At 46.5% G+C, this 15,263-nt stretch overlaps 2 protein-coding genes across 2 annotated transcripts; both read right to left on the reverse strand.

Annotated features, from left to right (window-relative positions):
- Nucleotides 1-3,244: 3,244 nt before the first annotated feature.
- On the reverse strand, nucleotides 3,245-4,209 carry LOC109773880 (uncharacterized). Its single transcript, XM_020332607.4, has one exon. The coding sequence runs from the start codon at nucleotides 3,964-3,966 to the stop codon at nucleotides 3,574-3,576; it is 393 nt and encodes a 130-aa protein (XP_020188196.1). The 5' UTR covers nucleotides 3,967-4,209; the 3' UTR covers nucleotides 3,245-3,573.
- Nucleotides 4,210-12,808: 8,599 nt separating this feature from the next.
- On the reverse strand, nucleotides 12,809-14,217 carry LOC109773861 (zinc finger protein GIS). Its single transcript, XM_020332590.4, has one exon. It carries the CDS (start codon nucleotides 13,984-13,986, stop codon nucleotides 13,087-13,089), a length of 900 nt encoding a protein of 299 aa, XP_020188179.1. The 5' UTR covers nucleotides 13,987-14,217; the 3' UTR covers nucleotides 12,809-13,086.
- Between the last annotated feature and the right edge of the window lie 1,046 nt (nucleotides 14,218-15,263).

Genomic DNA, 15,263 nt, shown 5'->3' on the forward strand with positions numbered 1-15,263 from the left:
ACGCACACTGGAGCAAACCGCGGGTTTTGGCTAGGCCGACCATGTCTAGTGGATAGTCCATAGTGACCTTAGTCTAACTGAAGAAAGAATTTGGTCCAGGGGCAAAGAAGAGATTTGCAGATGGCACCAAAGCAGACCAGCAGCCAAGTGTTTGTGCTGTCCAGTGGGGGCACCAGCTTGGAAACAAAGGAAAGGATTTGTCTGGTGATGATCACATACAAAGATGATCATCTCTGCAAATTTTCAGCTTATTAGGATGAAGATAAATGGTACTTGCTGTAGAAACCATCATAATGGCCAGAATTAGAGATTTGGATGATGCACTCACATGAAGATGCAAGTTGAGCTGAAATTGGGCATGGCCTAATGATTTGAAGATATGAAGCTGCTCAAAAAGTTCCAGGCCATTTGGATGAACCAAACTAGCATTTGCTTCACAAAGCTATATTCTGACAAGAAACTTGGAAAAATTCTACAGGGCAAATGGAGTAATGGATTGAGCCAAAACTTGGTGGAGAGAGTTGATAAGGATAGTAGAATGTTCTGGTAAATTGGCATCTTAAATGAAGCAATATAAAATATAGTTGCTTCACAAACTGAAAATCTGACCAGAAACTAAGATTTGAAGCTGTGCTCACATAGAAAGGTTACATGAGCTCAAATTTGGTGGAGAGTGATGATTTCATCATATGGAGGACCTTGTAAAATTTCAACTCATTTTGATATGCCTAGCTAGTACTTCCTTCACAATGCCTTCCCTTAGACAGGAACTTTGAAAAATTGCTCAGGAATATTTACTAAGCAAATTGAGTTGAATTCTGGCATGGTGCAATGATATGGACAGGAAAATACGTCCAAGAAGTTCGGGGTCAATTGGGAAAAGATAAATAGCACTTGCTTCACAAAGTGCCATTTAGGGCAGAATAGATAAAGAATTATTGGAGGATTATTTTTGAACATGGCAGTGAATTTTTTTGCCATATTTGAGCAAGATATGACCCAGGCAATTTATGAGAATTATTTGGGGATTTTAGGAGTGATGGAGATATAGGTTGCTTCACAACCTAGGGCTTAAAGGGCTATTCCTTTATCAAAAAAGGAATATTCTCAATAAAAAGAATATTGGGATTTGGGCTAGGGTGGAAATGACATGAGCTAGGGATGGTTTTGGGGATGACAAGCCACTATAAAACCTAGGAAGACGTGATCTACCCAAGTTGTGAGAACCACATAGCCACAGAAAAGCAAATTAAATCCAGAAATCCAAGAAAAACCATAGAAAAAGAAAAGGGCAAAATCCAGGCTGTTACAGTGTGTTTCCCATCTTGGCCCATAAGGCCCATATATTTTGCCGGGGGGTGCCCGGAACCCCTTCCGGTGACCCGATATGTACCCGGTATCCTCCAGAACACTTCCGGTGTTCGAATACCATCGTCCTATATATTAATATTTACCTCTCGGCCATTTCGAGACTCCTCGTCATGTCCGTGATCTCATTCGGGACTCCGAACAACATTCGTTCACCAAATCACATAACTCATATAATACTATATCGTCATCGAACATTAAGCATGCGGACCCTAAGGGTTTGAGAACTATGTAGACATGATCGAGACACCTCTCCGGTCAATAACCAATAGCGGAACCTGGATGCTCATATTGGCTCCTACATATTCTACGAAGATCTTTATCGGTCGAACTGTTATGACAATATACGTTATTCCCTTTGTCCATCGGTATGTTATTTGCCCGAGATTCGATCGTTGGTATCATCATACCTAGTTCAATCTCGTTACCGGTAAGTCTCTTTACTCGTTTCGTAATACATCATCCTGCAACTAACTTATTAGTCATTTTGCTTGCAAGGCTTCTTATGATGTGTATTACCGAGAGGGCCCAGAGATACCTCTCCGATATTCGGAGTGACAAATCATAATCTCGATCTATGCCAACTCAACAAACACCTTCGGAGATACCTGTAGAGCATCTTTATAATCACCCAGTTACGTTGTGACGTTTGATAGCACACAAGGCATTCCTCCGGTATCCGGGAGTTGCATAATCTCATAGTCGAAGGAATATGTATTTAACATGAAGAAAGCAATAACAATAAAACTGAACGATCAATATGCTAAGCTAACAGACGGGTCTTGTCCATCACATCATTCTCCTAATGATGTGATCCCGTTCATCAAATGACAACACATGTCTATGGTTAGGAAACTTAACCAATTTTGATTAACGAGCTAGTATAGTAGAGGCTTACAGGGGACACAATGTTTTGTCTATGTATCCACACATGTATCAATTTACGGTTAATACAATTCTAGTATGCATAATAAACATTTATCATGAAATAAGGAATATAAAATAACAACTTTATTATTGCCTCTAGGGTATATTTCCTTCAACACTGTGCCTCGCGACTGCGGTGGACGGTGACTGTGGCGTATGGTGACCGCCGTGCCGCGTCCAACATGACGAGCATGGAGTCTAGGACGAGCGTTCGTGCCGGTGCCGCGGCGAACTAGTTGCTAGCGTCGCCGCCGAAGAGAAAGTCTGTGCGGAGGAGCGCTGGGGCGGAGGATGGGGGAGGAGAAATGCAGTGCGTGTCGGACCATGTCGATGCAGTGGACGGTGGTCTCGCGCCGCGTCCGACACGACATGCACGGAGTCGTGCGCGAGCGACCCCGTCGACGGCTCAACGAACTAGTTGCTAGCCTCGGCCTCGCAGAGAAAGTCCGCACGGAGACAGTGGACAGAGGAGGAGAAATGCAGTGCTCGCGTCATGGCAGCGGCAGTGCAGTACAACGAGATAGAGGAGGCCAAGATGACCGATGCCGAAAACGACTACAGTGTAGTAGGATGCAGGCGACAGAGGATAGAGGAGAAGAAATACAGTGTGCGCGTACTTGCGGCGTCAGTGCGTAGGATCGTCGAAACAGAAAACTTACAACATGAATGTCGTGTGGAATTGTGTGATGAAGCTGCCGGTCAAACAAAATTTCAAACGGTCGACCGTACGCGACGAATTTGACAAAATCCGTCCAAAATAGCTTCGAACATGAACACAAAATTGTGATTTACGGTCGACGGAACTACGAACCGATCGCAAAAATGAAACCGTAACATCGATGTGCATCTTTTATCGTTGTATAAATTAGAAGGGAGAAGGAAGAAAGGATATTAGGAAGGAGGTTAGTGGAGGTGGAAGAAGAAGCAGGTACAGAGATGGAGCTGGCTGTAAGCAACTGCCGAACTGAACATGCGGAGCGAGTCATGCCCAGAGGCGCTTTAAGTTCCGTGCGACGCTAACCTGACAATGAACTTAGTTTTTTTTCACGCGGGTCTAGTTGGACCTTATGCATGCAACCAAATGCGTTATAAGGGTTTATTCCACCGTATCCTCCTCTGTTTATTGGGATGTGTTAGAAATGGCCTTAGCTCGGGTTACACGGGTGCTTGCGCGTAGCCATGTACATATTTCGGGTTACACAGGTAGTAAATGCTCATTTGCTCAATCTCCCGATCTCGGTTCCGATGGAAATCAGTCATCACCCGGTTACTATGACACTAGAGTGCGAACCACCTCTCCCGGAAGTTGGACTGGTAGGAGACCATGACGATGAGCAGCACGAGCAGGAGCCCGACGCCCCACGGCGACCCCCCGGCGCGGTGGATGGAGTCCCTCTCCGGCATCGACATGGACATCAGCTGGTCGACGCGCCGCCCGTCGCCGTCGCCTCCCGACAGCAGCCGCACCGCGAGGAGCAGCGCGAGCGGGGACACCATGAGCAGGAGCTTGCCCTGGTCGGCGAAGGTCTCCGCCACCGACTCGTAGCTCATGTACCAGGAGAAGCCGAGGAAGACGAACAGCACGAGGAGGAAGAAGCAGAGGTGCAGCGGCAGCTCCGGCGCCTGCAGGTGGCCCGACGACGAGCCGCCGTTGCTGTACGAGTTCCCCATAGGTCACTGGCCTCACGTACTACGGCTTCTTGATCGATGGAACCGAGGTGATGATTTTCAGGTGGTTTTTCAGAGATTCGATGGTCGCTAACGATGGAGAGAGCTGGGGAGTGGACGATCGAGCGGGCGCTTATTTACACACGAACCCGGGGCGACACGTGGCGAGCGGGCTGGCCAATCGGAGCAGCCGCCCCAGCAAGGAGCACGTTCCGGCGGACCGGCCGGCCGTGGAGCGGCTGACACGGCATGTCGGCACGCACGCACGTGGGCTCCGCGACGCGAGCGCTTTGCTTAGCCCGATCCCCGGCGCGTCGGGGCTAAGTAAAGCGCGCCCGTGCAGCACGGGGGCCACCGGTCGGTGACGGTGGGCGCAGTGGGGGGAGCGTGCGTCGTGGGGCGGACGGTGAGCTGGCCGGTGCAGCGTCGACGGGATCTGCACATTTGTTATCTGAGCCGGTGTCCCCTCCGGCTCGAGCAAGATCTGCGGCGTCCGCGTCGTTAAGTGGTTAAGAAAGCCCATCTTAAGTGGATGCAACACAGCAGGTATGTCTTCTAGCAGTCGTGTTCCTGTGTATCATATCACTGGCCATGGCGAAAGATAACAAGATCTAGGACAGTCCACTGCAGAGCTATAGTATTTATTTTTTATTACTACGGGCAACACGTACGTACGGATCGACCACTGTACGTGTTGGTCACGTGTGGCATGTTATCTCTGGTCGCATCTCTTTTTTCCACTTATGTTTCGGACATGATCTGATCGACTGAACGGATGCTTGCGAGTGCTGTTGCGCTGCTTTTTTATTTGTTTTTGTTTTTGGGCGCTTATAGGCGCCGGCGCACCGGCCGAATTGTTTGGGCCGGTCGAGCCCCAACCGTTCAATTCGAAGACTGGGCTCTCGTGCAGTCCCTTTCTTAAAAAAGAAAAACGAATCTCGCGAGCACAGCGGAAAAAAGGAGCAATGGGCGCCGCTGCCATGGATGAGCGAGCGCGACCAACTTCAAATCATCGCCGGTCGCCCCCCCCCCCCCCCCCCCCCCCGCCGATGGTCGCCGCCGGTGGCCAGCTCCACGCATGTAACATCGGCACCCGTGGTTGTAGCTCTGGTGGCGACGATTGTAGCTCCGATGGCAAGGGCCATAGCTCACCGCCGTGCTCGTCGCCGCTCATGCCTGATGCCGCAGCTCGTCGATCACATCTCACCGTTGTAACATCTCGGTCACCCGTTCCAGCAAAAACGAGCGCCCGTTCCAGCAAAATCGAACAACGGTTGTAGCAAAAAATCCAGACGCTGGCTTGTGCAATGTGGCAAAAATGTAAATACACCGGCTGTAGCAAAATCGACAACGGTTGTAGCAAATTTTGACACCGGTTGTAGCAAAAACCGATGATGACCGTGGTGGCCGGCGAGCCCTGATGCTCCGCCGACAGGAGGTTGTAGCTCCCGGCGTTGCCGGTTGCAGCTTCTGGTGCTAGCAGTCCCAGCATCCCGCGGCCGTGAGCTTCGACGTTGCAGCTCGCTGCTCAGTGGCCGTCGCAAATTTTGACACCGGTTGTAGCAAATTTTGACACCGGTTGTAGCAAAAATCGATGGTGATCGTGGTTGCCGGTGAGGCCTGATGCTCCGTCGACAGGAGGTTGCAGCTCCCCACGACGAGGTTGCGGCTTCTGGCGCTGCTAGTCCCAGCTCCGCCCAGCCGCAGTCGTAGAGGAGGTGGAAGAAGCACCCCCAGCTCCACAGCAGCACCTCGCTCGTGTTCTTCCCCTCGCCGTCACAAATTTAGGGGCTGTTTTGGGGGAAAAAGGGACAGGGCTTCTCTCATCGAATTACAAAGCAATAGTGGATGAGGGGTAGGGGATGGGTGCACGGCCATGTCCGGTTCCTAGTAGCAACGGGGGCCGGTGGTCAACAGGAGGAGAGATCCATGGAGGAAAAACGAGACCAGGGAGAAACAGAGAGAGAATGAGGAGAGGAGAATGACGGGAGGAAGAGGATAAGGAAGGAAGGAGAAAAAGAAGGGGGAGGGACAGACGTGGGCCACACAAAGAAAACGTGCGGACGCGGAGGAGGTAGCACGCGCCAGTGATGACGCGTGGCGACGCAGCGAACGACCAGCCCAAACTCGGCCGGTGCGCCGTTCCCAAACATTTACCTTTGTTTTTTGAGGGGTGGTACTGCACGCCTGCACTGCTGATTCGTTTCAAGGAGAATTTTTTCTGGAGGGGATTCGTTTCAAGGAGATGAAAATCAGAGGAACCGGCAGGACAACGGGCCATCTTCTCGGAGAAAATTAAGCCCACGCAGATAGAACAGGCCAAGACTCATTCATGACGTAGAATAACGCAAAGGCTATATCTCCCTTAGAGCGAGCCCGATGGAAAACTCGCCTGAAGGGTCATGCTAGTGGGTCGTGTCATATAGATGGAGAAAAAAGAACCGGTCTTCCACTGGTTTTTCGGGGGGTTTCTTATTGCTGTTTTTTATTATTTTTTCTGCGGTTTCTTCGTTTCTTTCTCTGCTTTTCCTTTTCTTTCTTTTTCTTTGTGTTTTCTTTGGTTTTTCTTCGTTTCTTTTTCTTTTTCACAAGATTTTTTATTTTCTTTCTTTTTTGTCTTCATTTTTTTCGGTTTTGCTTATTTATTTTCATGTTTTCATCCGTTTTCTTTTGTTTTCTTTTGGGTTTTCACTATTTCTCTATACATATTTTTGGAATATATCTAATACATTTTCAAGTACAAATATACATTTTTGAATACATGGTCAATTTTCTTTTCTAGACGCATGTTTTCAACATTTTTCAAATCCTTGATTAACATACGAGATTAACATTTTTTAATACATAATAAACATTTTTTCTATATATTTTCAACCTTTTTAAATGCTTGATTAACATTTTCCAAATGAAAATATTAACATTTTTAATACATGGTCAATATTTTTTCTACACACATTTAAAATTTTCCAATGCTTGATTAATATTTTTTAAATACTTGTTCAACATTTTAAAAAAATTATTGATTAGCATTTTATATACATGATCAAAGTTTTTCATATTTTTTTAATAAATGGTCAATATTTTTTTACACATTTAACATTTTGAAAATGCTTGATTAACATTTTAAAAATAATTTTTCATAATTTTTTTCTAAAATGCATGATTGAAAAAATACATACATGATCACATTTTTTTCTTCATTTTTTAATACATGCTCAATATTTTTTATACACATTTAACATCTTTCAAATACTTGATTAAAAAAATTCAAATACTTGTTCAGTTTTTTTTAAATTCTTGATTAACATTTTGTAAATACATAGTCCAATTTTTCATAAACATTGTTTTTTGTATACATTTTTTGTATACGTGATAAACATTTTATCTATTCACATTTAACATTTTTCATTCAACATTTTTCAAATATTATGTAGAGTGTTTTTGTAATATATATTGAGAATATTTAAAGTATAAACAAAAGTAAAAAAATAAAGCGAAAAACAAAAAGAGAAAATGTGAAAACAAAAAAAGAAAGAAGAGGTTGTGGCATCCCGCGTGTATGGGTCGGCCCATCTCAACGTCCCCTTCAGCGAGTCTTCCCTCACACTAACTAGAAGTGAGGTATAGACATGCCCGTAGAATAACCTAGCCCTCTTCTCAGTACTAGGCAACGTCAGCTCATGGGCCAGCCTAACACTCCTAGGGTTTGGGTGGCCATCTTTCATTTCATTTCATGTCAAAGCACAAAGTGCTCTCACTAAAGGCAAGACTTAACTAAGGCTTCCTGGAGATAATCCACTTAGGCAATCGGGTCTTCATTCGGGTGATTAACACCCTCCAGGACGAGTCTAGACCCCCTTATGTTCAGATTGTCGATGAAATACGGGCTAGAGAAGATGAGTTTAAAGATACCATGATCTGTCATGAAGGGAGGACCTCAAACAAAGAAGTGCACAGGTTGGTTCGATCTTCTCTTAGAAATGGTATCGTCTAATATGTCTGCGGATAGATCCTCCTGACGAAATTTGTATCAAGAATACTTTTATTATTTGATCAATAAAGTGGTACAATCTTTTTTCAAAAATAAAAACTCAGGTAATTGGGTTGAATGAAATTTCTTCCAAGCTATGGGATCAGACTATAAACATCATAAGGATAGCTTGTCTCGTGTCGATGAATTGGCCGGCGACACATTGTCGAGCATCTAAAAGGCACTTGAGGTCCACTCCACAACATGATTACACCTCGCTCGATAGGGGCTCGCGGCCAAGTCTGATTCTCTAGGGTGCATGTCGATTTGTTGCACATTTTTGTTAACAATCCCAATTGTGACAATTGCTAGCATCACAAACTGTCAAACAAATCCACCGATGGATATTCACCCCCTTCCCATGTTTTTTTGTTTTCACTTCAACAACAAGCACAATATGTATAAGCAACAATACTTATGTCTAGGATTATTTTATCAAGATTTTGAATGGTCAACTTAATTGCCAACCTATGTTGTGCTCGACTAGCATGTAAATTAAGTGGTAAAAAAGTTGCCATCATGTTCGAAAAGCTTCAATTAAGCACTGCATTTTCACTATTATTGCATGGGTCCATGGTCTAGGTGCCCTTTAATTTCTATCCTCTACGAGTGCTTCAATATGCATGTTTGATAACTAGTTGCATGAAGTTGAAGATAAATTAAGATCAAATCTTTGTCAGAATGGTAGCACTTTCTTGTTTACTATGCAAGAATGATTCGCATGGCCATTCACAACAAGAATGTCTTTTCTCCATTGTAGGTTATAGTATTACACATGCATTGATTTCATACTTAGTATTTCTGCGAGAAATGTGAGTCGTGAGTTGGTGGCAGTGGTGTCTGGTTTGCATGTAAATTGAGCAGTAGCCAGAGGTGTTTACCTACCATGGATGACAATCTTGTTTCTAATTGTGCCCACACCTATGATATTCATACATTTTCACTTATGGTTAAACTGTGTTTGCCTGTGTACTTTTGTCTCGTTAAATTGATGCGGTCATGAGATGAATATACTCTTTTGATACTGATTTTTTTTGTAAAATAAATTTATTTTAGATAAATGCACCTAAATGATGGTAAAAAACTACACTGTTGGATATATCTTTTATTTTTTTCTCTTAGTGAGAGCACAATTTAAACATCGTTTGCTAAAAGTATATAGCCAAATCTGTCAAACCCATTTAAAAAGACGTGGTACCATAATCAACCATAAATACAATATGTTTTTTAAACAACAAATACGATATATGTTGGATGATAATTTTGAAGTTGGAGATTTTTTTATGTTCCACCCGGTAGCTAATTTAGCAGTCATGTCACATCATTGATGTTTGTTTTGGGCAAATAGAAATGTGATATTTCATCTATGAGCATCGATGTCCGTTAATTCCTAGTGTCTTAATTTTCATCCCGGGCTCCACATAGCCCCATATTATATTTAATAAAATACATATCCACGAGTGCCGAAATCATAGTTGTTTTTTTCCACATAAATCCAAATGGTTTTCCAACAATATATTTATAGGTTTATCCTTCATTTTAAAATTTTCATTAAAAATATATTAATTTGGAAGTTATATATAGAAGAAAATTTCATGCACAAACACGAATGGTAACTCTACTTCTGGATCACATATTGAAATGTGTATCAATATATTTTGTATGTACATATCATACATCAGTAGTTCTACATATGTACATTTAGATCTTTTCAAAATTAACTGAGATTCGAAATATAGTTTTTGATTCTTTACACCATTGTAGTGTACTCCCTCCGTTCCAAAATAGATGACTCAACTTTGTACTAAAAAGTTAGCACAAAGTTGAATCATCTATTTTCGAACGGAGGGAGTATGTTGTTTTTGTTATTCATTCCTTGCTAGTTCCTAGTATTCATCATTCATCTCCAAATTATGCGAACAAAAATGATGGCGTCATTTATGTGTCTCTTTCCGTTACCTACTACCCCATCCGTTCATAAGTATAAGCCCTTTTAGAGATTCCAATAAAATCTACATACGGAGCAAAATGAGTGAAAATGTACACTATAAAATACGACTATATACATCCGTATGTAGTCCATATTAAAAACTCTAAAAAGGCTTATATTTAAAAATAGAGGGAGTACAATCTATGTGTATGTTCATTGTGCATGTACACCTAGGAACATGAAAGTAAGCTTGAAAACAAAATTACTACATAAGAGTTCTACTTTTGGCCCCCGATCTCGCTCCCGCGTTGCTCTCCTAGGAGCGGCTCGGGTGGACCTGCATGCCGCCGCGGCCGGCTCCCTCCCGCCTCCTCCCGCACCTCGCCACCGCCATAGGGTGCCGCGGGCAAAGCCCGCACGGCGTCGGCGGCGGCGGGGCTGTCTTCTCTCGCGCGCCTCGACGGATCTCGAGCAGCGGCGGCTAATGCGTGTACGTCGGCGGTGCGGGCCTAGGAGCAGGGCGGGTTCCTGTGCCTTACCTCGCGTGCCGAGGTCTCCTTCAACGCTGCTGGAGGCTGGCAGCTGCGGCTGGGGGCGGCGGCCGGTTCTCACGGTGACCGGGTGCCGGGGCGGCAGCCCCGGAGCTTGGCGGTGTTCCTGCTTGGCACTCGGCGAGCGGTGGCGGGCCTCGGCAGATGGTGGCGGGCGCTGGGCTCCCGGCGGCGCTCCGGCGTGTGTAGGCGGCGGCGGCCCCTATGCGCTGTCGGCGGCTCCCTCTCCGACCTGGACGGCGGGGGGGGGGGGGGGGGGGGTGGCGGCGGCCCGGCATGGCCGGCGATCTGGATGCGGTTGGGCCGGCGGCTCGCTGGTCTGCCAGAGATCCAGGGGCATCATCGTCTCCGACTCGATCTGCTTTGGTTCGTGCTAGATCCGGTACAGGGAGATAGTCGTCATCTCCCGGTGCTGGCTACATGTATCTGGCGGCGACGACTGGACCCTTGGTCTAGTCTTCGACAGAGAAGGCGGCGGTCCGAGCACAAGAAGCGGGTGGAGTTCTTCGAACAGATCTGGGTGAAAACCTGCTCCTGGCTAGATGCCAAAGCTGACGATGGCGGCGCTCTACGGTGTCGTTCCCTTCTTGAAGGCATCGCAGTGGAGAAGTTCTAGACTACGATCTGCTACCTCCGGGGGAAACCCTAGATCGATAGATCAGAAGACGGCGGCGCGTTTGTGTCGTTTCCCCCATGCTGGCGTCTTTCTTGGAGGTGTACGTGGGCTCGAGGGACCAGTGGACGACGTGTTTGGTGGAGCGGTGCTTCATCATGCACATTGATGGTGACAGATCTCGATGGCTTGGCGCTCTGGAGATTAGGCGTCTGATGTGCGACACGCAGGAGGGTGACGCTGTCTGGCGTCGTGATGGCGTGGACGGCAGCTAGACCGAGCAAGGTAGATGCAGCAGTACAACACTGAAGATGGATTGGTGGCAGATGGCTGCGGTGGTCTCACTCGGCAGGTGTCCTGGTTGAGGAGTGCGCCGGACTGGTGGGTGCCCCGTACCCGGCAGGTGTCCTGGTTGGGACCTCAGGTCTTAGATGTTAGGTTTGGCTGCAAGGTCCGTTTGATATTAGGTCCAGACTATCAGCATCCCTTCATCAATTGGATAGGAGTAGCGACATATGTTGCCTAGACGGTGGCTTTAGTTTTACTGTTGTATGACTTTGTAAGGTCTTGTGTGAATAATTAATAAAGTGGTTGCATGCATCATCCAGATGCAGAGGCCCGGGGTCCTCCTCCATTTCTAAAAAAAAGAGTTCTAGTTTTGCATGCAAGTGAGAAAAGGAAGTCACAGAAAACAATTATCGCAAAAAAAGAAGAAGTCACAGAAAACAAAATAAGCAATAAGGCAGGGAAGTGGATTTTCCGCTCTTGGGAGCATGAAAATATATGTACTGTATTGTTCGGCAAGTACCAGGAAAAGTATGTGGAAAATAATTTATTTGTGGTCTTGTTGAAGGAAAAAAGTGCATTATCTCACATGTAAGAGTGTTTCGATCTGTTATTTTCTGCAGCTCACAAATGAAATACGATTTTCACAAAAGTTGAAATCTAAAAACACAATTGAGTCATTTGTATATGTGATATTTTTTTAAAAAAAATTGTGTGTGGATATCATAGCGAGTAGGTTAAGGAAATACAAGGACTGGTGGATGCACATGCAACATTCATGCCCCGATGCACGCATAGACGATGTGCATGGGCAGGTGCTGTTACTGCTGTGCATGTTGGGAGTGCCCGTTCAGATTTGTGCATATGCATCACTGCCTAGTACAGTTTCCGTGGGCAACACAGACTAGTCTGCATTATGTTGCCAAAAGGAGATAGAATCCACAGATGGATCCTAAATCTTGAATCCAAGGAGCATCCACTTTCGGATGCCGAGAACAGTTCGGCACTGTGGAGACAATCAATTCGGTAGCTGGGAAATGCGTGCATGGTCAATTTGCAGGCAAGAATCATTCAAGTGGTAAGCAGTGCATGGACATTCGTTAGGCTGGCCTTGCGTCTTTGGGCAAAACCTCGGAGTAAATGCTGTCAGCAACCGCTAGGCCGGTGCTAGCAGCTGCCGCAGCGCTGCATGCTGGCACTACTCCAAAAAGCAAATGATAAGGATAACTGTCCGCTAAAGTGGCAAAAACTGAATAGCATTTCGAGGATGGAGACAAGTCCCTAGAGGAAGAAAGGGCAACTTTTGGTTTGAATGGACAGACAGACGCACCAGAAAATTAGTGCTAGGACAGACATATGCATCGGCCCATATATACCTATCGATGTGAAATTAGTAGAAGAAGATTAAAAATGGCTGGAAAATGCTCTCAAGAATATGAAAATGACAACACCCCCCATTTTCCCTTTCATTCCATTTATTTCCCCTCCGTTTTTCCTTACAAAGCAATCTAAAGCGATGCGAGAAGAGCAGGACGAATGAGTACGTACTAGGAGGAAGAAAAACACTGCAAAAATTGACACCCAAGGAAAAAGAATCTCTCCGCTGATCGATCGAGCTAAACGAATTCACGAGCTAGAGAAAAAAAAAAGAATTAACCTTCGCTCATAATCTTCACGAACCCGCTAATTAATCAACCGCGCCGTTCTTGGAGAATTACAGGGTGAGATCCAGGCTCACGTTTGCCCTGTTCTCGGCGGCTTCTCCCCCGTGGCGCGCGGCCTCATGCTGCGAAGACGACGACGCTGATGACGCCGACGACGCCGAGCCAGCTGCTTGTCCTCTTCTTTCCCACGCCACCGCCATGTCGTCACGCCCGGCAAGAGTCAAGGGCGTTGGCCGCTCTTGCCGCGGCGCTGCTGGTGTCGCCACGCTGACGCCCGGGACCCGCCAGAGCGCCGACGCCGGCACCGGGCTGCCGTTGATCGGCTGGGACACGGAGCCGGGGCCGCTGCCGTAGTACCTGGGCACCGCCGCTGGCATGGTGGGCGCCAGGTGGTGGTGGTTGGACCACGAGGGGTAGTGCGGCGGCGGCTCGTAGCGGCCCATGTGCGGCGGCCCGGCGACGAAGCGGTGGTGGTAGCCGCTGCCGAAGGCGGGGTACGCGTGCGCGGGGTAGTGGCCTTGCATGGCCATGGCGCTCTGGAACTGCGCGCGCTTCGCGTGCTGCCGCTCCCTCTTGTGCGCGTTCTGGTGTCCCCCCAGCGCCTGCGACGTCGGGAAGTTCCGGCAGCAGTAGTGGCACTCGAACTTGCGGCCGCCGCTGCCGCCACTTGCACCGGCCGACGCCGCCGCCGCCGCCTGGCCGGGAGCAGTGGAGCTGACAGCGGCAGCATCGCCGTCGGTGACGGAGGACGCCGCCCCGTCGGGCGGGAAGTCGAAGCCGAAGAGGCGGATGGACGACGTGGGGCTCGACCCGCCGGCCTCCGTCGCCGGGGGCGGCTTGGGCCGCACGAACGGGAGCTGCGAGAAGGAGTCGATGTCGACGGCGCCGTTCGCCGCGTCCCCGGGAAGGCTGTTCGTGGCGTGCTGCCCATCTTGCTCGCTCATGGCCATGGAAGAGCGCGAGCTGGCCTCACTCCTCCTAGCTAGGGTAAGCAGTGTCGCCAGCCGTGTCGCGCGCTAGGGATGGAGGGGGGACGCTAGGTAGCGCTGCAGCTACAGGGGATTCTTCTCTTGGTCTTCCTATACTGTTGCGAGATGGTAATATGTTGGGATCGACGGAGCTAGGGGGCTAGCTAGCTGCGTTGATGTATGGGCCATCTTGTTGGAGGGGTTAACTTCGGGTGGGGTGGGACGGGACCAGTTTTGAGGTAGGGTTGACAACGAAACTGTTTAATGGTTTTTGTGTAGTTGGTCACATTGGAAATGTACTATTGGTTGAACCATGTTATGTGCATCTTATGTAATATCTCTATTTCCATGCTATACTCGAATAAATATTTGTTGTCGTTTTCGTGGCGGATCTGTATTTATGTGCTGCACCAATCTAAAAACCAATCTGAATATGATACATGCATCATGATGCCAGAAAAAGAAGCGGGTAATAAATAAATAAAACTACTACTTAAGGCACAAATCATCCAAATTTAAAATTTGAATTTGTCTCATGCCTCCGCGTGATCTGACCTTATCCTCCTTCGGATAAACTAGCTTTGCTAAGATGCACCCCCATTTTCTGGTCCACTTTTCGACTGGTTCAACCAAACCAATGTCCTCTTAGGACAAGTGTGTGTTTTAACACTCGACTATCGAGTGAGTGTACATATTATTGTCGAGAATTTTAAAAGTGGACAAGTCCCACCCCATCACCTAAATTTGGAAAATACTAACATGAAACCATCTCTAACTGGCTTTAGCCATTTACTGGTCATAGAAACTTGTCACCTATATGTGTCTCACACTTCTCATTCAAAAACCAAAATATAAAAGAAGTTCCTTTTAAAGCTTCAAAATTATAAATATTTCCATCAATTAAAATATCAAAAAATATTTCCTTCATATTTAAAATTAAAAATAAATTAAGCTCCCAAAAATAATTGGAACTTGTACCAATGTTTTATAATTTTTGTGAAAAAAACTCGAGAGTTATAGTTTCCACGACTTTCCGCATTTTTTGGAATTAAAAATTTGGGAGTTTTAGGGCTCTTTGATTTGCAGGATTCTAAATATGGAGGAATAGGAAAAGCACGCAATTGCAATGTCATGCCCATTTGGATCCTTCATTATTTTTGTTTGTTTGCTTCCATTACGGGAGAAACAAATGATTCCCTTCAAGAGGTTTGAGTGAATTCTAAAATTCATATGAAATGTAACACAAAATTCCTTGGGCA

Source organism: Aegilops tauschii, chromosome 5 (assembly GCF_002575655.3).
Source record: "Aegilops tauschii subsp. strangulata cultivar AL8/78 chromosome 5, Aet v6.0, whole genome shotgun sequence".
Classification (NCBI taxonomy): domain Eukaryota; kingdom Viridiplantae; phylum Streptophyta; class Magnoliopsida; order Poales; family Poaceae; genus Aegilops; species Aegilops tauschii.

What these genes read in the sequence shown, in the direction of transcription:
- LOC109773880 (XM_020332607.4), bottom strand. Translation starts at nt 3,966, where the DNA reads ATGGGGAACTCGTACAGCAACGGCGGCTCGTCGTCGGGCCACCTGCAG.
- LOC109773861 (XM_020332590.4), bottom strand. Translation starts at nt 13,986, where the DNA reads ATGGCCATGAGCGAGCAAGATGGGCAGCACGCCACGAACAGCCTTCCC.